Source organism: Sardina pilchardus, chromosome 12 (assembly GCF_963854185.1).
Source record: "Sardina pilchardus chromosome 12, fSarPil1.1, whole genome shotgun sequence".
Taxonomy (NCBI): domain Eukaryota; kingdom Metazoa; phylum Chordata; class Actinopteri; order Clupeiformes; family Clupeidae; genus Sardina; species Sardina pilchardus.
Genome location: NC_085005.1, coordinates 385,878 through 410,101, shown reverse-complemented (window position 1 = coordinate 410,101; position 24,224 = coordinate 385,878). Strand labels below are relative to the sequence as shown.

Genomic DNA, 24,224 nt, shown 5'->3' with positions numbered 1-24,224 from the left:
CAGACAAAAAAGTCTCGGGTGAAAAATTGTCAGAGTCAGGTCTCAGAAAAAATGCTGTCGGAAAAAAAGAGTCAGACAAAAAAGTCTCGGGTGAAAAGTTCTCAGAGTCAGGTCTCGGAAAAAAAGAGTCAGACAAAAAAGTCTCGGGTGAAAAGTTCTCAGAGTCAGGTCTCAGAAAGAAACTCTGTTACCATGGATACTCCAAACAAACTCAACTGAAGAATCACGTCACGTGAACTAGCTTGCAGAAAACAACTTTGTATTAGGCTATATCTAGGTTCTACGCAGTCTATGATTATATCAGAAACAAGCCTGTAGTTTGCTTGCTGTAGCCTAATTTATTAAACGAAAGAGTTGTTTTCTGCCAGCTAGAAATAGTTCACCTGACGTGGTATTCTTCAGCGGAGTTAGTATCCATGGCAACCTCATGACTTAACAAAGATCATCAACAACAAATATCCTGGATACGATTTGCACGAGTGAATCAGCCTAACTTGCAGAAAACAACTGTTTCGAATTATATCACAAATAGGCTATGCTTTCTTTACCAGTTAGAAACAGCTGGGTTAGGCTACTACCATAGATATATATATTGGCTACTACAAACAAACTCCGCTGAAGAATACCACGTCAGGTGAACTATTTCTAGCTGGCAGAAAACAACTCTTTCGTTTAATAAATTAGGCTACAGCAAGCAAACTACAGGCTTGTTTCTGATATAATCATAGACTGCGTAGAACCTAGATATAGCCTAATACAAAGTTGTTTTCTGCAAGCTAGTTCACGTGACGTGATTCTTCAGTTGAGTTTGTTTGGAGTATCCATGGTAACAGAGTTTCTTTCTGAGACCTGACTCTGAGAACTTTTCACCCGAGACTTTTTTGTCTGACTCTTTTTTTCCGAGACCTGACTCTGAGAACTTTTCACCCGAGACTTTTTTGTCTGACTCTTTTTTTCCGACAGCATTTTTTCTGAGACCTGACTCTGACAATTTTTCACCCGAGACTTTTTTGTCTGACTCTTTTTTTCCGAGACCTGACTCTGAGAACTTTTCACCCGAGACTTTTTTGTCTGACTCTTTTTTTCCGACAGCATTTTTTCTGAGACCTGACTCTGACAATTTTTCACCCGAGACTTTTTTGTCTGACTCTTTTTTTCCGAGACCTGACTCTGACAACTTTTCACCCGAGACTTTTTTGTCTGACTCTGACAGAGGTTTTCCTGAGGATGATAAGGTTTTTCTGACGCTGACATAGTTTTGTCTGAGGATGACAAGTTTTTTCTGACGCTGAGACAGTTTTGTCTGAAGATGACGGTTGTTTTTCTGAGTCTGACACCTGAGTCTGAGGATGATAAGTTTTTTCTGACGCTGACATATTTTTGTCTGAGGATGACAAGTTTTTTCTGACGCTGACATATTTTTGTCTGAGGATGACAAGTTTTTTCTGACGCTGACATAGTTTTGTCTGAGGATGACAAGTTTTTTCTGACGCTGAGACAGTTTTGTCTGAAGATGACGGTTGTTTTTCTGAGTCTGACACCTGAGTCTGAGGATGTCCTAAAATGTACACCGTATCAGAGGGATTTATGGATATCTACTTCTGTTGTCTTGTAAATCAGTATAGTGTCAATAGCCTTGAAAAATTGGTTTTTGCCATGTTTTTAAGCATAAAATGTCATATATATCAGGTTAGGAATAATATTTCAACAAACCCCTCTGTAAAAGTCTTGTAAATATAGTTTGGCATAAGACTGGAAAGTTTGGCGCATGTAAGTGCTTCAGAAGTTGAGATTATGTTCTCAGAGTGGGAGAAGAAACTCGTTTTGAGAAAACAGCCTTGAAACACAGCCAATGGGATACGTTGTAAGCCTAGACTCGCCTTTAAAACTTCCGCGATTGGTTGCTAATACAAAGGAAATGTCCATATTTGGATTGCATAGCGTCTTGCAGGAGAAAAAGGGCTTTCCGACAGTGTCACACACGATATGATTTGGATCACGGTCGCGGTAGTACCTGACACTTTAGAATGGGAACTTTTGGTAAAATTAGCAGAAATATATAGGCGCGAGTAGACAAAATGTCATGAAATAAACACCTAAATGTGCAAATTGGACTTTATTGTTGTAGTAGGGTGGTAGAATACATGCTAAGGTAGCAAACTAGCACAAAATATTGAAATTGACCGGAGGTCACAAAAAAGATGTTTTCACCTGCCGTGTCTCGCCTTAAATTAATTATTGTATTGTTTTTATTTGTATGTCGCTTTGGACAAATCGCATAATCATAACCACACATGCATCAGATTAAAAATCCCTCTGCAGTAAACCTACCTTCCGGTAGAAGATCACTGGATTAGACCCTTACACGTCAACATTAAAAAAAAAAAAACATTTGTATACAATTTGTGCATCTTCGGTGCATAAAACTTCAAAAAGTACCATGCATCCAGTATTGTCTGAAGAATCTGATTTACTCACCATACCGACAGGAAATGCCAGCACAGCCATTAACCAGTCCCTAAGACCAATTAATTTCCTCCGCTGCCTCTCCTGCTCTTGGCATATAGCGCCTTTTGTCAGCAGGCTGGTCAAGTCAGTCAGCACCCCCACACCGAAAAACACTGCTTGGATTACCTAAGGAGAAGAACCATAGTAAACATCAGGGTAATCATAACCTTGTCTAATGTGTGTGCATGTTTGAATGTTAGAGGATGTATTACATGGCCTCAAACCATCATAGTCAGGAATTAATCACATCAGTGATTGCAGGTGACATCACTTCTGTTGGGTGTTTGAAGCGAGATCCCAAACAAACTGAGCTAGCTCGCCCTACCTTCTGTGTTCCGTCAAAGATCATTAAGGGGCGGAGCAAGATACTTCATGAGAAGCCACTTCCTGGATCCCAAATCGCAAGAGGGGGGGTCAAAATCCCCCTTTATGCAGAGCAGAGTCAGCAACTGTTCCATTGAAGTCTATGGACATAGATCAGAATTTCAAGTATATGCTAAGATCTCCGCTCTCTAGAGTTAGGAATGTGAATTTTGGGCACGGTTTCATGACCCTCAACCCCTTCTGACCACTTCAGGTGCATTTTTAGCATTTTACACCTGTGAAACCCATGAATACGTCTGACACGCAATAACGCACCTCTTTATGCAGAGGAAGTGATCCCCGTTTTGCGCCCATAGACATGAACTACGACGACGTATCTTGCTACGCCTTAAGGATCTTTAGTTCCGTGCATCATGAAAAAAACACTGCTCAGCTCTGACTTCACTTACAGCTGTGCTCAAGCGCAAAACCCCACAACACCCACCCCCTGTCGGTGATTGGTTGGAAATAGGGTTGCAAAATTCCAGTAATTTTGTTGGAAACTTTCCATGGGAATATAATGGGAATTAATGGGAACAAACTGGACTTTTTTAATATGTCAAGTTATAGAGAACCTAAAGGTAGTGGACAAAATCCCATCTTGCAGCATATTAGTTAAAACAACCTAATTTAAAGCAAATTCAGTTGAATATCTGCCCTGCACATGTCACTCACATGCACACAGCAATCAGAATAGGCTACTAGACATATAGGAAACCTATGGTGCGTTCATGCGCATGGGAAATTGACATTGAGATTGAAATGGGAAATCTCATTCAGCTAATAGGCTAACTGAAATAAAACCATGCCAATCTCTAGGTATGGTGAAGGGTATGTGATGATGTGGGGCTATTAATTACATACACACGATATGGCTCTATTGCGATAGCCATGTTTCGACCTCCATCTTTAGAATATGCTAGCCAGGGAGGGACATACCTGCCATTCTAGCTTTGCCTTTCACATTTATTGGTCAGTTTCCGAACGAGTTGTGCTCACGTCTGTGGGAAACCTTGTTGAATAACCTGGGGCCTCATGTACAAAGCTTGTGTACGCACACAAATACTGCATACGCTAACTCTCACACTCACTTCCTCAACGCAAACTTCGTGTCTGGCGTATGCACATTTCCAGTGTGTATCGTCAGTTGGTGACATGTAGAGGCAATGCAACGCAACAATATTAGTTGATCACGAATCTAGGCCTTTATTTATGACCGCCACTAGTGACACAACGACCCTTGGGCGACATGAAACGTCACTGATTGGACAAAAGAACTGCTCAGTGCTTTGAACTGAATTTTTGACACCAATACGCTTCTACTCAAAGGGGTTCTTGTGTAATACGAGTTTTATTGTCAGTATGCACCATTAAATCTTTGAATTATTTCAGCCTGCATGTCTTTTTAAATCTGTTAATGAATGTTACGGGGACTTTACTAGGGTTTATAAAGTAGCATATCACTGAAATCGTCTACCCCTTGGCTTCAACAATATCCAGTTGTCAACCACGAGGCATGTGGCTGACTCGTGCTGTCGTCATTCAAAGCTTGGGAGCCTGATTGACAGCTCACTTGCCCAATCTCCTCCGGTTTTGAATATCTCGTCAACCATAGACCTCTGAAGTTCGCCTACAAAATAGCTGCCATCTTTGAGATTTGGTATCTGGCGATTTTTCCTATGGGAAAATAACATGGGGATTTTGAATTATTGTTAAACTCTCGTGGGGACGATAAAGTCTTAAATGCAGACGTTTTCCTGAACACACTTTTGTCCTCTGCCTTCTTATGCATACAGTGATATCCAGTGCGTGAAGTCGGCACACTTTAATTTTTGCTACCCTAGAGCTAACTGGCTAACTAACTTAATGGCAAGTTGCATCGAAAGTTAACTCTGGGGTAGCAAAAATCAAAGTCTGCCGCCTTCGCGCACCGGAGATCACAGTGTCCTCTCGAAGGCAGAGGACAAAAGTGTGTTCGGGAAAACACCTGAATTTCCGATTTTGTCATCCCCGCAAGAGTTTAACAGGTGTGATAATTAGGCCAGTCAATCTAGCGTTTGACCCATAACTAATTGCAATAGTAATCATTCCAAGTTTTTTGTGATCCCTAGGTATATCTAATTAACATATAAAAAATCTACCCATTTATATTTAGTGGAACATACGTTTTTTCAAGGTCAAAGGTAGCAATTTCCAATGCATTTTGCCATTGGGATTTACTACTGGTGAAATGGGTAAAATTTTAAACTATAGATATCAAATTGAAACTTTCACAGTTGTTTACTCACATTAAGGCAAATATTTTTTGTATTGCAAGTTTTCTGAAATGTGATGTTTAGATATGCAAATGAGACCAGTTTTACCTAAATATGCAATAATTTGCATATATTTCTAGAAAACTAAATCTGAACAATAGGTACAGTCAGCTTCAAAATAATTGCTGCATTTTGCTTCTATATTGGATACCAAAAGCCTATGCAAAGGGAATATTAGATATTACTTCATATCACCTCAGAAATGAAGAAAACAAGTCAAGTTAAAATCAATGCGTTTCAATGGAAGTATTAGCCTGACGAGCCAGACCCACATCAAGATGTAGGGTCTGGACACTCACCGTAGACAGGGCGCAATCAGAGGGGTGGGAGAAACAGTTGTCTTTCAAATTCCCTCCCCGCAATAGGATAACGCTAAACGAATCATCTTCTTGTTTTCAAGTAGCAGGAAGCGTAACCTTCCCTCTCCACGCAATAGGATAACGCTAAACGAATCATCTTCTTGTTTTCAAATAACAGGATGCGTTACCGTCGCAACTTCTGGTCGCATGTCAGTCACCATTATGTTAAGCCCACCCACCGACTCTATACACGCTGTGATTGGAACGCTGGTGCTGGGGGTTCTGCAGCTCCCTGGCTCAATGGATCGTGCCTAGACTGCCCCGCCAGCCAAATTACATTTGCTGCCGCTAGGGGCGTCTAGATTTCTAGGCTATGGAAGTATTATAGAACAAATGATTGTCAATGATATGGTATGATGGAAGTATCTAATATTCCCTTTGCATAGGCTTTTGGTATCCAATATAGAAGCAAAATGCAGCAATTATTTTGAAGCTGACTGTACCTATTGTTCAGATTTAGTTTTCTAGAAATATATGCAAATTATTGCATATTTAGGTAAAACTGGTCTCATTTGCATATCTAAACATCACATTTCAGAAAACTTGCAATTGTGAGTAAACAACTGTGAAAGTTTCAATTTGATATCTATAGTTTAAAATTTTACCCATTTCACCTGTAGTAAATCCAAATGGCAAAATGCATTGGAAATTGCTACCTTTGACCTTGAATAAAAGTATGTTCCACTAAATATAAATGGGTAGATTTTTGATATGTGATGCAGGAGGGTTTAAGGATCAATAAAAAGTATGAACCATTACTATTGCAATTAGTTTAAGTTTTGCCCCTTTTTTGAGCTAGATTGACTGGCCTAAATTCCAAATCCCCATGTTAAGTTCCCATAGGAAAAATCGTCAGATACCGTATCTCCTTATATGGGCAAAGATGGAAGTTTTTTTGTAGGCGAACTTCAGAGGTCAATTGGTCGCAGAAAGACACGTGGGGTACCACTGTAACCAGAAGGATCTCACGAAAATGACCACATATGGTATATGACGGTATCTAGAACGGTGACAGTGCTACAAGCTGTTTTACTTCATGATTTCAATTCGCAAATTATTTGTTTCGAACTTGTTGCTTTTGTATGAGCTGGATTATACATCTACCAAACATATTATGAATAAAACAACGTGGATATTCTTACGGACATGAAAAGACCCAGCATGCTATTTTCAGCGGGCTGTACATTACGTGTCCCAGTTCTTTTGTCCAATCAGCGACGATGCATGTGGCCCGAGGGTACCTTCCTCTTCCGTTGTGTTGTCTCTTTTTGTGTTGTGTTGTGTGATTTGCCGTTGTGTTGTGCACTTTGGGGCCATGTTTTCTCTTTTTGTGTTGTGTTGTCTCTTTTTGTGTTGTGTGTGTACTAAACTATTCAGAGCGGCACCACAACGCCATACCACACTGCCAAGCGAAAAACATAAATGCCTCCTGGATCCAGACAGTGATTTGGCCTTCTCTGAAAATGTAATTAAAATCCATCCATAACTTTTTTAGTTATCTATCTACTAATGCAAGGAACGTCTGGCTGTGTGTCACTCTGTCTGTGTGTGGCGCGAACCACTCATCCGACTGCGCTGAATTTTGACACGTCTTGCTAATGACATGCGTAAGTGCAGTGCAAAGTTTGGTCGTTTTTGGACAAAAAATTACTAAGATATTGTTAAATTAAGCAATATACAACTCTACCGCAATCCCACAATTCCCCCGCTCTCCACACACTATCCACTCCCCCACTCTGGCTTAATCCAGCATAGAAAAAAAGCCCATTTCGCTGACAAACTCACATGTTGCCATTCAAGGAAATTACGATGTCTCACGTAACCAACGGACCGTTTCAAGATAAACATGGATAAACATGCTGAGTCCGACACACATGCACCCATGTTGGTAAGCAGGCTGTTACAGTCACGTTGCATAGGCTAGGCTACTCATCAACAACCGCGGTTGCCTAGCGCTTCTGTTGCCTGATCAGGCCGACACACACGTCGGTAGCATTCTGTTAAAATTTGCATTTAAAACAGCGGCTCTTGACTTCATCTGGACATCGGCTACGGGCATAACATTCATTCAAACATCACTCCGAGTTTAGGGATGGCGAAAACTACACATTTTCTTGACCGACCACTGAGGCTAATTAGCCGGTTGAAACCGGTTAACCGATTAGTTTAAAATAAATTAGCCCTTTTCACGTGATGTCAGACGAAGGGTTGCTGGGTGTCCTCCGGCATGTCCATCCGCCAAATACTACAGAAGAAGAAGAAGAAGTATTCATGGGTTTCATCAGGTCCCTTTCCACAGGTGTATACAAGCGCCTCCTGGATTCCAAATGGTGATCCTGATTACTCTCAAAATGTAATTGTTTCTTCTTTAAGAAACAAGTTATCTTGCTAACAAACAAACAGTCAAACCCCGATGAAAACATAACCTCCTTAATTGAAACCCTGATGAAAACATAACCCCCTTAGCGGAGGTAATGAACCAGTTGCACTTATCAAAAGTGGAAACTTCAAACGTCATTATGAAACAAAGCATGTTCACTTCGAGCAGAATTATCCACAAACCTTTTGCTTACTGCCTTTTTATTTAGCCTACTTTTTTTTCTAATTTTGGAAATGCACTGTTCCGGACCCTGGAAAGATTACAAATTTGGTGAGTGGACCTTTTGAGTTTCTAATTGAGTACCACTGCTCTAGGCAGATACTAATCATCCAAATGGCACTGCTGCCATCTAGCGGTTCGGATCGCTAGTACAGTCTGTTTACAAGCCTGAAACTCTGCCAGATCGTTCCCAAGCCCACCCAGGAGCCCTCCCCATTGAAAAAGGCAATTGACGTTTAAAGACGTCAATGGCAGTGAATGAGTTAACAGACCCTATGAGCACGACGGACGCAAAGTGCGTCAAAAAACACACCCATTCTTCTCTGTTAGATTGCTCCGCGATTATTAGTCACAGCGAGATGAGACTTATATTGCATGAAAGAGCAGAACCGGGGCTTTCCAACGAGACTAGACACGTGTCTGTACGATCAAGTATGTAAATAAAATAAAATCATGAATTTAAATCAAAGTATATCATATGTACAGTCTATATTGCTCTGCGTTCACCCACGCAGCCACTGCTCTCGCTTGAATTACTCCGGGACCAGGCATCGCACAGACATGACACGTATATCACATGAAAGAGGAGAAAGAAGAGGAGAGCTTTCCATTGATGCCAAACACCTCGATCCTTTTGTGTTATAAAAACAAACAAATGAGTGACAAACAAATAAGAATGTCATATAGCTTCGGCTACCGCTACTTTCGTTTGATTTACTCGTGAAACCGTGGTCAAAAAGATATGGCTTGCATGTCAGATGAAAGAAGAGAGCTAGAGCTATCCACAGATACCAAGTACAACCTTATAGGGCATAAAACAGACGAAGTGACAGCAAAATAATAACTTAAGTTAGCTCCACTTAGTCCGCGAATAATGAGACAGAGAAGAATGGACTTATATCTATGAAAACTGCTGGCTTTGGGCGGTTTTATTTATTTATTTTCCGGGGACGTAGTCAATGCGGGAGGTGTTGTAGGCTACTGTCAAGGCCGCGTCTAAAGCGCTGGGGGGAAACCCTATATGTCATGCAGTCATCCTAAGTTAGATACCGCATGTCAGTTTTTATATGTTTCCCCACAGTTTATTGGGGGAAACAATCCCCTATAGGTCCAGGGCTAAAAGTAGTTTTTATTCTTACCAGTAGGCCTAGTCTACTACTGAATAGGTTGAACTGCATGCGTAGTGCGACGAGAAATGTTCGTATTGCTTAAATAACTTTTAATGACCAACTTTGTCCATTACGCACTACAGATAGGCTATTGTTTTATTTTAGTGTTTTTTGTCCATTACCCATGGCAAACATAGTTTAAACGTTCGCCATTACTTAGGCCTATTTCTTTTCGGCTTTCACAATCAGCTACTGTAGGTACAGCTGCGCCGATGGTTAGGCCTACCATGAAAACTTGCCATGTCTATACAGAACTGCTTTCACTTCTCCGAGTCGCGCACGCAACAGACACATAACCATATCAAGAAGTCTTCACAATGACACTTTAAATGTGAATCTTTATTATTTTACACAATTGGATATAGTTATGACATTAATAGCCTATTAATGACCTCATGTCGGAATGGCACGTTGTTTGAAAAAAAAGTTAAATACCGCCACTGCGACCATGAAAAAAAAGTGGTGGGACTTTTCCCCATAAAGAGACATGCCTACACTACGACAATTGGACGTCAATGTCGGAGTGCTGGTATGTCGGAATGAACGGCGGATACCAAGACAGAAATATCTTCCCCCTAGAACAGAACGAGCAACAATGACAACAGTATGACATTATTTCAAGTAAAACCATTTTGAGGTGGAGCTGGGGAGGAGATGGGTTGCAAAGCAGCGAGCAGAGAAAGCAGTGATATTAAACGGACTGATGCAGCTTAAACTAGATGTACCGCAAAGCGATACACAATATGACAGCCGCTCAGTCCTGCACATTCTCTCCGCAAATATCAATCAGGCTTTTGTTTCCCTGCCTACTCCATCCCCTATTGCAACTTTTATGTATGTAAATGAGTGTGTGCATGTGTGCGCTTGCTTTTGTGTATGACTGCTTCTCTGTCTATGAGTGTGTGTGTGTGTGTCTGCTTGTGTGTATGTTTTATGTGTCTCTATGTGTATATGTTCACTGTGTTCTCTGCCGTCACTGTCACTACAATATCAGATCACACACACACACACACACACACTCACATGTGTGCGCGTGCGCACACACACACACACACATACACAGGCACACACTCACATACATTTTAACTACTTTATTTATGTCCGCAATTCATAATAAATGTACAAAAGGATGTAAATGTTACAGATGCAGAACATTGCTAAGGCATGATCCATCAATGTGGGATCCGCACACACACACACACACACATACACACACACAGATACACCCACAGAGAGAGAGAGAGAAAGAGAGAACACACACAGAATACACACAGATAACACAGAACCCACACAGACACAGAGAGAGAGAGAGAAAGAAAGAGAACACACAGAATGCACACAGAACACAGTATACACACATGCAAACACACACACGGGCACACAGAAACGCACACACGCACACACACAGGCTATAGTACATCACACACACACTCAGCTCCGGTGATCTCACGGTGCTGCATCTCACAAAACGTATTCAAAGATGTGTGTGTGTGTGTGTGTGTGTGTGTGTGTGTGTGTGTGTGCACTGTGCTGAGCGGAACAGTTGATGTAGGCTGGGTTTGGAATAGGCAATAAGAAACTGACAGCAGCAGCTGACAGTGGGCTTGACTGCGCGGCCTGCCAAAACTAACGCAGAATGCTTGATTTCTGTCAGGACCACTTCAGTCAAAAACACACAAGACAGAAATATCTTTAGAACCAACTTTATTTGTATTTGGCGATATGGCTGTTCAGAGGAAATTCCCTGTCTTTCCATGAGCTCCATGGAAAGCCAACACAGGGAACAGCAGCATCCTCGGGGGGCTCCCGTTCCAGTTTAAACTGGGAGAGTAACTCTATTCCCCCCAAAACAGACCACACCTGGCTTTCCTCCAGCTTCAAATTAGTGGAGGAAGCTCTGAACTAAATCCTCCCAATCATAATGGCTGCGTTCAGACTGCAGACAAATCTGATTCCTTCTTATATCCAATTTTTAGGGCTGACTGTTCACACTGCCTTTAGCAAGTGTCCGAATCGGATATGGCTCTGTTCAGACTGGGTCACATTAGTAACAGATCTGACAGGTTGCTGTAGCAACGAAAACAAACATTTCTGCCATCAGGAGGAAATACTTGCTAATTTGGTGTGATTAAACATAGAACAATACAACTAGGTGAGTGTTCATTGAATGCATGCTTACATGTGCGCATTTGCGCGACAGAAACCGAAACTAATCAGTGGCAAGCTCCGCTTCAAACTGATTTAATAGAACAATGTGGATTCTTGCAACTTCCATAGAAACAGAGCAGAGACTGTATAATGCTCTATTTAGCATTGAGTATTGTTAAGTCACGTTTAATATAACATGGTCAAAAGACCAACATGGTCAATAGCCGTAACGTTACTCCACAACTCGAAATAGGTGGGCGGTCACGCACGTAAAGTCACGTCACGGACAGTCAAATCCGATCTGAGTGTTGGGAGCTGTTCAGACTGAGACGCATCTGTCCATATCCGATACGAATGCGATATGAAACTACCTCCTGGATGTGGTTTGCAACCGTCTCGCAAAAATCGAATTTCATGTGACCTGTCACTGTTCAGACTTCAAAAGTGACATCCGATACAAATCTGAATGGGCTAAAAATCGGATTTTGGTTGGCAGTCTGAACCCAGCCAATGAGAGAAACAGCAACATCCCCCTGAACCAACATAACTGGCAACCTCCAGCCATGGAGGGATTCAGGGTCAGCATATTCGAGCATAATCGGAGAAACAGCAAAGTGGGGCAGCTAAGCGCAGATTTTCACCAGAATCGATCACTTTGCGAAAAAAGCATGAAATTTGGTACAAAGGCTCACAAAGGGGGTCTGATCAGATTTAGGACCGTTGGCGCTCAAAATTTGACCCCTGGGGGTCATCAAGTATGGATTTCCTAATGGGAAAATGGATTTAAAGCTGCCAGAAACATAAATGCAATAACACATTTCACCAATATGAGCACACTTTCACATAGAAGGTCTTTAAACTTTAAAATATAAGATAATGTTTAAAAAAAAAAAATGGCCACCAAATATGGATTTCATAATGTCATAATTAGTCCATGGGCCATATGAGATGTCGGTAGCCTACCACTGAAGGTGGCAAAGGTTGCTTATACTTTTTGAAAAGATACATGTGTAGTTAAGGTTTTTTTTATGATAAAATGGAGTCACAGCTAAATTAGTGTTATCAGCTGTTATAGTTACCCTACCCATTGGATAAAACAAAAATTGATGCAGGTGTCTATCTTGTTATTGGCCTTTGTTAAAGACGTTTCATATTTGATTTTATAATATTAGGTATCATTTTAAAGAGGACAATCTCAGCTTTCATTCAAATCCTTTTGTAAACACTTTGGACAAATACAGCCAACCCTGGAGCTCTTCAAACTTTTAATTACAAACATTTTCCTGTCATTTCTGCCTAAATCATATATATCAGGGAGCATCAGAGATACAAAATGCAAACACTGCAATACATGCATGACTCTTGGGAGTCAGAAAATGTATAAATACCCATATTATCTCATTCTGAGGTGGTGATTTTCAGCTTTATATCAGGCATGACGTTTTTTCGAAGAAAGGTAATTTTGCCAACCTCTGAGGTTTCCTTTGTTATTGGACTCTGACTTTAATTTATACTCAAACATCTTCTGGGCTTTGTGTTTTGTAGTTTATTTTTACTCCTGCTGGTCATGTCAGTACTATCTGAGCACTTCTATTTGATCTGCATCTGTTGCCTGAGCTTCAGACAGTGACAAATGTATTGTTGTTTGTGTGAAGTTGAACATAATTTCTTGTCCATAAAGAGGTTGAGACTAAACCAGGGTCAAAGCTGAAACTCAAGAAGCCTCAAGGCAGGGCCACAAACACTGACCCTGGTGCTTCACGTGAAAATGAATGGTTTCTTTGGTTATAGAATTGTTGGCTAGTGCAGTTAGCTGCCATCTCACCGGAGTTGGGTGCCAAATCACCATGCTCACCTAGGACAGCAGATCCCTCCACGGTTCGCCGTGGGGGGAAAGCATACAGCAAGCCTTCGGCCATTCATGTGCCAGAGCATCCACTCCCAGCAGAGCATCTCGGTCAGGGAATACCACTTTACACAGTGTATCATCTCACGCAAGGCAAAGAGATCACCATGAGCTTTCCCGAGCTGTGCCAGATCCCTCCACCACTTGTGGGTAAAGACGCCACTCCTGATGACAGGGTACCAAACTCTGGTACATATTTCATAATGTACAGAGAGTCTGGCCACTTTCTATTGCCAAGTGTTGACTTCCTTGAATGTGGGTACTCTGTTGATGTTTAAAACTATTGAATCTGCCCAGAGCCACTCTGGATATGCCATAACCAATCGCTTACGTTTGGTCTCAATTCAATTCAATTCAATTCAATTTTATTTATAGAGCGCCAAAACATTACACATGTATGAACCTTCAAAGAGAGCCCATGAGCAACAGGGGCAAGGAAAAACTCCCTAGAATTGCAGATACATGTACAGTACATATACAGTAGGAAGAAACCTCAGACAGATCCACGACTCAAGGGCCCAACCCATCTGCCTAGGGTCAGTTACAGTAGAGTAAAGTCATTTGTAGTATCAGAAAGTTCAAACAGTCCAGTATAGGGAATAAATAGTCCATCAGTAATCCATTAGTAATTTTGGAGAGTAATGGGTCGCTGGGATGCGTGGGCCGGGGATCCTGGCAGGGAACCACAGCAGGTGATGGTAGGGCAGTCATAGGGATGATGATGGCAATGGCACTCAGGGGGATGGGACTTCAGGTCTGATGAGGGCCAGGCACAAAGATGGCTGATGACTGGTAATGGTTCACCTCACAGGTGAGGTATAGGGGAAAGGGAAGAGAAATAAAGTGTGTTAGTATTACTATAAGTCATGATGTATGGTCTTGATGTATGTCATTCTCAAACTAGCGCACACCCTCAATGTCATCGTTCTGAGCTACTCCCTCTGTTTGATGATTGGGCCTGCACATATTTGGCCAGAGAAAACCCATGAATATACCGCAGATCCAGGCGACTTACTGAAGGCAAATGAAAATTGAGGGGAAGTACGTAGGAAGGCGGTGTCAGGCTAGTGATTGGGGGCCTCTTGTGAGCATATCTGCTGTTCTCCCGGAACATGAACTGCATGGACTGAGAGGTGACACCTCGCCCATAACAGCCAGCTTTTCGCAAGACCGCATACCTGCGGGAGCGAATACTGCCTTGGCGATTCATATAGGCTACCATCGGTGTATTGTCTGACCTCACCAATACATCACGCCCTATGCCAAAAATTAGCCGGCGAAAATGCTTGAGCTAGATGCACCGTAAAAAGTTCCAGCCCATTTATGTGCAGTCGCTGCGGCTGCTTGCTCCATGTCCCTTGGTCTGCTTGCCCCTCGCACACCGCTCCCTGACCTAGGAGGGAGATATCCGTAGTCACCACATGCCTGTGATACCCTCCCTAATGGAGAGGTTCCTCGGGACGCGCCAATAGGCGAGAGCCCTCCAGCCAACAGACCCCAGTCATCGAGGTCATTTTATATGCCAATACCCCGTCTCCTGAGGGGCTAACGCTTCCTGAACGACTTTGGTGAAAGTGCAGGGTGACTGACCTCGAATCCAAAGCGAAGATACTTATGGAAATGTGCATCCTTTACTATTTACAACTACTGTGGCCATCCAATCCCCCTGCTGCATGCTCTGAACAATGAGCTGCAGCCTCAGCATCTTAAGCGCAATTTGGGATACGTGCTGATGGGGGCAAGGTAGGCCACCAGCGCCTCCTCCACCTCGGGCAGGTGGGTCATTCCCTGCTCCTCAGCCCCGTGTAGGGCAGAGAAAGGCCCAAAACCCTGGACGGGTGATTGCGCTGAATAGGGTTTCCCCCAAGAGCGCTGCACCTTGCCAAGGAAATCAGAGAGGGCTGAGGGGGGTGGTGTCGTCTCTCCGGGCGCTGCTCATGATATGACCCGTCCATGAGCAAGCTGTGATGCTTCAGCTGCTCAGGCCATGCAATACCCAGCAGCTGGGTGGCATTTTCAAGCACTGTAGCTAATTCCCGGGAGAGGGGACAGACTCTTGCTCAGCATCGTCCCCGACACTCTCCTCCAGGTTCTGTTCCAGCGAGCTGCTCTCAGAGACCTGGTCTGACCTGGTCGTCATCTTGAGACCCCAGTGAGCTGCCTGGAGAGGCCACAGCAAAATTGCCGGCAGGGCGCTCTGCAGCCAGCCCGACCGGCAAATTTGCCTCCCCCTGCTCGACCAGCAGCTGCTCAGGAAGCGCGAGTGGCTCTGGGTGGGGAGGGGGCTGTTGGCTTCCATCTTCTTAAGCAAGTGAGCCCTGAAGAGGACAGCCTCTCGCAGTGCGAGCAGAATTCGGTTCTCGGTATATCTCTTATACTTATACTGTACAGGATTGGCGATTTCATCTCCGGTTTCGGTTTCGCTTTTCGTTTTCGCTCGTTTTATGCTTGCATATTTCTCTTCAGAGCTTCCCCTAGGAATCAAGGAGTATATTCCCATTGATTAACGCTGAGTAGTTTGACTGATAGAGAACTGTTCATTTTCATGTGAAGCACTAGGATCAGTAACCAAGTTTCCATCCAGTTTTTGCGACGTTTTGTTATCGACAAACAGCATATGCGTGATATTTGCTGTCTCCAGCCTATTTCCATCCAACTGGTTTTCTGTCGATAAAATGCTGTGCGTGATGACGTCACACACCCCTAAAACGAACTGTCGCATAAGTCTTGGTGTATTGCCAAAAAAATCTGCCTTTGAGCCGTTTCCATACAGAATTTTGGGTGTCGCAAATTAGCTACCTTTTACTTTCCACGTGACACCCCCTTCCGTAAACAAACAAAAATGGAGACGTCACTCAGACAGTCCTTTGAAATTTGCCAGCTAACAGTAATTTCAGTTTCCCAAATAATTGGAATTTTACAAAATATCCGAAGACGACAGCAGAATGAAGGAGTTGCTTGTCTAGGCCTAATTGCCCTACAACTGGAACAAAATACCCCAGTGCGACGAAATCCACGGTAGAGAGACCACGTCAGAAAACCTTCTGGGAGGAGGTGGTGGAGAACCACTTCACAGAAAATCTGTGGCTCAAACATTTTAGAATTACACGGGCGACGTTTGAGATGTTGTGTGAATTAATCGGTCCTGATGTTGCGCCCATCACAGGTTGCCACCGACCACCGGTTCCAACCCGAAAGCGGATTGCCATCGCCCTGTACAAGCTTGCAACCTGTGCCGAATATAGAGTAGTTGGAGAAACTTTCGGGGTTAGTAAAACTACCGTCCATCGTTGTGTATACGCTGTGTGCACTGCTATTAAAGAAAAATTACTGCGGCGTTATATTAGACTTCCGACTGTAGCGGAGGCAAAAGAAATTGCATACCGCAATTCCTTGGTCCATCTTGTGCCACAGATTTATGGTGCGCTGGATGGCACGCATGTGCCTATTCTTCCCCCGACGGAAGGCTACCGCGATTACATTAATCGCAAAGGGTGGCCATCTATTGTTCTCCAGGCCCTTGTTGATGACAGGTGCATAATACGAGACATATGCGTTGGCACCCCTGGAAGTGCCCATGATGCAGCTGTGTTTGCAGCCTCCGATCTGTACAGGTGAGCCTACCTTTCCATATAAGAGACATCCCTATGTGGGAAGTATCATAATCTGGGTCTGCTGGACAAATGGGGGCATTGGTTAAGTGATTAATGTTTTTAATTAAAACTGAATTAATACAACATGAAGATGTTTGATAAAACAGAAAATAAAGTTAATATAATGAGAGCATTTCTCATTTACTGTATGTTAAAACATCTGCCATTTCATCATAATAATATGTTTGGATGATGAAATAGCCTACACGGTTTCTTAAATATTTTGACTGACAGGTAAATGACCTTTGCTGTTATTTTTTTATTACTTAGACATCCTGAGAGACACCCCCAGGCTACAATTGATGTGGAGGGAGTCCAGGTACCTCTTTTAGTAGCAGGAGACCCAGCCTATCCGCTACTGCATTGGCTCATGAAAGGCTATCCTGGTCCCAATTTGTCTCAAGAGCAAGAAGCATTCAACACTCACTTGAATGGATCCAGAGTTAAGGTAAAGCACACTTTCGGACGTCTCAAAGGAAGATGGCGTATCCTTGCTAAACGATCTGACATTCACCACTCTTTCATGCCTACTGTTGTGACAGCGTGTTGTGTACTCCACAACATCTGTGAGATGGAGAAGCAACGATTTGTGCCACCTATTCATAACTCAAATAATGAACGCGAGGGACAACCGGGCTGCTTGCAATGCAATGAACAACCTACTGCACAAGCTGTGACTATCAGGGACACTCTAATGCAATACGTATCAAACTTGGAAAGGCAGTAGGCCGTCATGGGAAAAGTTTAAAGGGTATTTGAACCATAAAAAATGTTGTTACTACTATTTCAAATCACAAACCACAACTGTAACACCTATGTTGTAACAGATTTTATTTTGAACAAAATGTGTACATGTGCTTTAGAAAGATTTAACACAAGCTTAATTTACATCTTGTAGAATAGACCAGACATCTGGTTGTAAACCTTTGTTTGAAAGTAGAAAACACAAGATGCATTTGGAAAAATAAAACATTTGTTTTGGGAAATTAAACATAAAATACAGTGTCGATGTCACGTGTCATAACATTTCACTTTTACTGACTTTTACTTTTACAAGAAGCAGCATATACACACTGAAAATACTGGTACATGCAGTGGAGCCAAACTAAAACATTATCTGCATACTTTACTGAAATGAACATGACCTTCAACTGCAGTATTATAAGAAACATGAATATCCTACTCCAAGTTTAGGTATGTGGTGAATGACATATTAGGATGTGTATTCAAAGAAGAATGTGTTGAAGTGCTTGCTTGACTGTAGGGCAGAGGAGACGCTTGTGTGCGCAAAACCTCTTGTTGCCTCAAACCAGCCATAACCTCAGATGCATGAGCATGCCTTTCTGAGCACGCTCAAAACAATGTACAGCTTGAGAGATGACCGTGGTGATTGACTGAATGACTTGTTGATCTCGCTCTGCTTGCTGCTGCTGCACATTAATGAAAACCTGAAAAATAGCTCTCATCTCAGATGACTGCGCTTTTTTTGGAGCATGTTCTTGCCTTCGCCTCCACGTTCTTGAGCCCTTGGATGGTGGGTCAGAATGTTCTGCCGTTTCCTCTGGCTGGTCCAGGGAGGGTGACTGTACAGTTGAATCATTTGTTGTTCCACCATCAGAGAGGATGAGTGAATCATTTGGTGGAGGTGGATGATCTATACAATTCAGCAGATTGAATAATCAAATTGAATAATCAATGTTTTTACCCTAAAGATTACCACTACTCAAATAGATAAAAATGACTAGAAAAGTAAAAAAAAATGCTGAGTAGGCTAAAGTTGGGACTTACCTGTGGACACACTGGAGTCATCGTCATTTTCTTGCCCTTCAAAGACATCACAGGACTCTTGTAAGTCTTTAAGCTCGTACACATCTCAAAATTGATTTTAAAAAGACTGTTAAAAGGCGGTTTTAGGCTATTAAATATTCAGATAAAACGTTTTGGAGCTAAAAAAAAATGTAGGCTACAGGCCTATCACATCAAACACAATAACGTTAAATAGAACAAACTTAGCCTACCGTTACCAGAGGTGTTGATGTTTGTTGAAAACGAAGCCACTATAGGTCTCTGACCCAGTATGCGGTCCATTTCACTGAAAAAATAAAACTTTCTCTTAATTTTCCCCTGAGAACCACTACGTGACGTCACGCTTCTCTGCCAGGTAACGCTTTTTCAACACTTTCCATTTGCTGCGAAGAATATGTCACGGCTTTGTGTACCCTTTTATGGACATTTTCCTTTCCAGTTCCTTGAATGTGGTAGCATTCCTCTGCCGTTTGCCATCAAAAATAGCTGTGACATCATTTTCTAAGATTAAATTGAGGAAAAACCGGGTCTCCTCATCTGTCCATACGAACCGCTCCGCCATGTTTTGTGTTATTATCACATGATGGTAATGCATCATGGGATAGCCTACATTTATGCGATAAAGCCTTTTTTCCAGACAAAACGTGTTTCCAATCTAAGTTTTGCGACATTTGAAGAATCGATATGGTGTTAATGCGCTAAAGTTAAACGGAAAAATATTCTGTCGACATTTGCAAAATTCTATCGATAATTAGCGTTTCCATCAGCTATATCGGTAAAAAAACAGGTTTTTATTACAAGCTTAAAACTTTGTTAGACATTTTTTTTTACAAGGACAAAATTATTTTTCATGTTAGCAACATTTTTTTTACGAGTACAAAACAATTCTACGAGTACAAACTATAATCTATAGGCATACAAATGTTTTTTCAGTAATTTCATTCCATATGACTCAGCATGTAAATAAAGCGACGAAGAAGCGTCTGCAACACCAAGCTAACTTCATGCACACAGAAGTAGGCTATTTCAACGCAAAATATAACTGATCGACCTGTATTCTGACAGGCTAGCAAACCACCACAACACAGTGGCAAGTCTGACTCGAGGCTGTTCGCTAGTTTAATTGATTTGCGCCTCGGATGTTGTAACAGGTCTAAACATAAATCCAAAGTGTACAAAAATGCTTCCCCTCAACATCAAGCAATGGTTGAGGGCATTCGATCAATAGACTGGTCCTTGTCGTCTATCTAGCTTCCACACCATTCTTTCAGATGTCATCTCAATAGCAAGATAGCCAACATCACAAATATTTCAGTCTCCACTGTAGCATCTGAACTAGGTTTTGCATATGAGCGTCATAATGGCATGTGACCGTTTGTTACAACTGGAGTGGTAGGCAGAGTGAGCCGTAGACATCAGCGGGGTTACATTACACATAGGCCTACAGTAGTTACTACAGTTACAAATATCTCTGAAATGTTTATGACCGAAACACAGATGAGAGATGGCAACCACTTGCGTAGCAGTTCAAAGTACTCAAGTAGGCCTACAGACACGTAAACAGTAGGCTACAGGAATACTAAAAGATAGCCTGCATAGTTTCAAAACACATATTGCTATCTCTAATGTGACTCCGAATAGCCAACGAGAGCTAGCATCATTTAGCTATCTAACTGTGAAAAATGAAAAGCCAAGTTAATTACAGATGTAGGCTTACGACCAGGGCTGTACGCTGCGAGCACCTCGTCGCAAATGCGAGTAAATATAAATTAGTGCTAATTGAAAATATGAAATGGGAGCACAGGTGCGAGTACTGAATTCAACCCTTTTATTCGCATTTTGCTCCTAAAAATCCACACCAAGTGGATCAAAGTATAGGCTAGTACAATTTTCGCGCATCTGTACAGATTTCATAGTTGTCAACTCTAACGCTCCTGGCTGGAAACTCACGCTTTCAGCATCAACCTCGCTGTCTCTCACACACGCAAGAAATGTCACTCCAAAACCATTCTTCTTTTTCTTCAATCTGTTTGTTATCAGTTGGTGACTTTGTAGCGATTACCGTTGAAACGGCAAACCATTATAAGAATGTTGACTATATAGCCTACAATTACCGTGTTCATTTCAAATATTATTATTATCACGGTTGATAAACACGGTGTGGAAACCGTGTTAGCTTCACCCCAGCCTGAATTTGACATAGGCCTGGTTAACTTCTATAGGGTGACCAGATTTGAGTTTGCAAAAAAGAGGACACTTCATCGGCGGGGGGGGGGGGGGGGGGTATTTGGGTATTTGAGTCACAGGCTATGCACCTATGAACACGTGCATTCATACAATTGTGTCAACATACATGGTGATGAGCTTTATTGGCCGGCCCAACACTAACAGAAAAACACTGCCTCAAAAGGCTATTTTGTAGTTTAAAGTTTTAAATGTGCAAAAACAAAATACATTTGTAGGCTATACAATGTAAAGTATAGTCACAACAATGGTAAAACAAAAATAATAAAAAATAAAACCTAATTGCACAAAATGAGACATTTTTAAAGTTGAAAAGTTGTCCAATGGCTGATACTTTTCAGTCCTCCTAAACTGCCTGCTTTGCATTGATCTCGACCGAGAAGAAAACATGGAAATTACGTTTCAATTCGTCAGTGAACTTGCACTTGCGTTTCGGCATGGCTGAAGATGCCAGATAGTTTTGCGCGTTGCCAGTGGTAAACAAGGAAGTGTGCGCTGATGAAGTGAATAACCAATTAAATGTTTAGGCCGAGAATATCGACCAATGACGGTAGCTCTAAGGTCAGGCTCTACACTTCAACTCAATGCAAAGCGAACTGTAGGGGGAGGGCGTGATTAGCCTACTATGTGAATGAAAGAGAGAGCATGCAAATTCGGTGAAAACACGTTAGACTAGAATAACAAAATCCCGGACGATTCTGAAATTCCGCCCGGACACATTTTTAGGTTTCAAAAAGAGGACATGTCCGGGCAAAAGAGGACGTCTGGTCACCCTAACTTCTATGAAAGAAATCCGACTGATTCTGTTGTCTAAATGATGGATTTAACCACGATTTGGTGTAGGCTACACCTGCTTTAAAAAGGCGGAACATTTGTAGGCTATTGCAAATGTGCGCATCATAGCCACTCTGCGTCTTTGGAGGTTACGTTCACATTAAATCCATTCCACTAACGTTATCCGTAACGTTTTATTTTGAGCACTGGTTGTCACTCATTGGATACAACAGATATAGCCTACCAAACTCCAAGACGAGTCATGGTAGAGTAATAAGCACCCAGCCAATTAAACATGACCAAGGAAAAAGTGACAACTCACGATGCCATGCCATGGTAGGCTAAATCAAGTTAACGGACAGTGACAGGCAACTTGCAAACGTACCATAGGCGCAGTGATATCTTACGCAGCATCTGAAAATAGTCCCCATAGACAACAAGCAGTAGTAGTGCCAGTAGCTGCAAGTTGCCTTGATTATTACGCCAGATGAGAGTGTAGTTCCATGTCAAATCAGCCTAGAAAAATGGCAGGTTTCATTTTCAGTTGGTCTTATTGCACTTTCTAACTTGAGAGGAGACACGTTTTAAATGGGAAAATTACCAGAAATCTTAGTCACTTTTAAACATGAAGCTAGCAGGCGAGAAGCTAATGGTCTAATCCGATTCAATGATCTATGCTAGGCTGAAGCTAAAAGTTGTATCGCCAGACTCATAGAATGGCTGGATGAACGGGAACAAGGTAAATATCGATTGTTTTGCTCGAGGGAAGGTGGAAAATGAGCGTATTTCCAAAAATGGCGGAATATCCCTTTAAGGCAAGAAGGTTTTCAAGGAAATTTCATAGTGCTCCTAAATTTGTTTCTGTGCTCCTAAACTTTTTCATTTAGGAGCACCTGTGCTCCTAGTGAAAAAGCTTAGCGTACAGCCCTGCTTACGACAATCAAAAATCTCATGAGAAATATCCCCCAACACTAACGGTTTACTACAAGCTGAAAGGTAATAAGAGATTTTCTGAAACCGTCTTCATCCATCTGATATAAAATCATGGTAGACCGAACAAAAGTCAAGAAGTATACAGAAATAGTAGCCTACTTATTTTCAGTTACTCAAAATGACCGCATGGTGGAAGCAAATGCAAAGAAATGTAATTTAAGGCTTTACAATAATTAATGGTCCATTTTTAGTAGGCGGAACAGGTATGGGGAGATCATCCCTTTTTGCTGAAAAAGGAGACGTCTTTTTGACTCATCATGTGTCTAAAAATGAGGTGAAAACCGAGGTGAAAATATGCCGGCTTGTTGTACCTGTTCCATGAGGCGGCAGTGTGCCTAGGCTTATCGTCATCTCTAGCCTGTTCATCAATTTAAAATCAATTTAATGTATGAAATAGTTAGGCTAGCCAATGAAGGTTCAGTGCGATGAGTCGGGTTGACTACCAGTCGGCGATGGAACAAAGAATCACTTGACCAAAACCTCACAAGCCAGGCACAAAGGTTAATAATGGCCTACCCACCAACATTTAGCATTCAGAATAGAGACTTTGTTTCACTGCATTGCGTTGCTTTTACCTTACCTTAAGTGTACGCAGCAGCTTGAAACATTGTTAAAACAACGGCAGAATATATAGCATGACATTTGTTCTGCGACAAAACCAATTTATGTTGAAACAGCTACAACCACGTTAGCCTACGACTGGTTGTTTGCTACTGCAGCAGCGATTGTCAAAAACAATGTAGGAAGACAGAAAAAAAAAATCAAGATGGCTGACATGCAGGCACAGGCATTCACATGCTCTCTGGCCTTGATTTAATATAAGTAAATGGGTGGTTGACGTTTTAGGCCGAAAAAAAGTTTTTGAAAAAAAATTCAGATATTATGCATGGAAATCACTTAGTTATGTTTTACTGACTCTCCCATTCCCAAAATATGTATGATCTTTTAGAATTTGTATTGGAATTCATATTTATTCACTAATGTCTTGTGTTAGTGACTAAAATTATCATATGGTGTGACATGAACGTTATTGTGTGTAAAACTATGATGGGGTATATATTTTTTATGTGAGTCAGTGTATCATAATCTTCTATCTTTACTTCATCAAGATCTAGCATTTCCTTGTGGAAATGTATTATATTTTACAGTATATTTATTCATCAATACACAAAGTAAGGCATTTGTCCCTAATCTTTCAATAAACTTCATATTCATTTGGACATATCTTGATACAAAAGAAATGAAATGCATACAATGTTTGCTGACCCTATTTCCTATCTGTTACATTCAGATTTGTATGATTTAGACTCCGAAAGCCTTTTTATTTTCATAATTTCTTGATGTTTCTTGATGTCACACCAAATGATATGGTGTCACACCATATGAT

At 41.8% G+C, this 24,224-nt stretch overlaps 1 protein-coding gene across 2 annotated transcripts in view; it reads right to left on the bottom strand.

The window, feature by feature from the left end:
- aig1 (androgen-induced 1 (H. sapiens)) overlaps positions 1-24,224 on the bottom strand; it is a 109,032-nt gene that overhangs the window by 22,791 nt on the left and 62,017 nt on the right. For both annotated transcript variants that reach the window (XM_062550787.1, XM_062550786.1), the window contains exon 2: positions 2,479-2,634. In XM_062550787.1, coding sequence (XP_062406771.1) covers positions 2,479-2,634 — 156 coding nt within the window. The remainder of the gene's footprint in view (positions 1-2,478; positions 2,635-24,224) is intronic.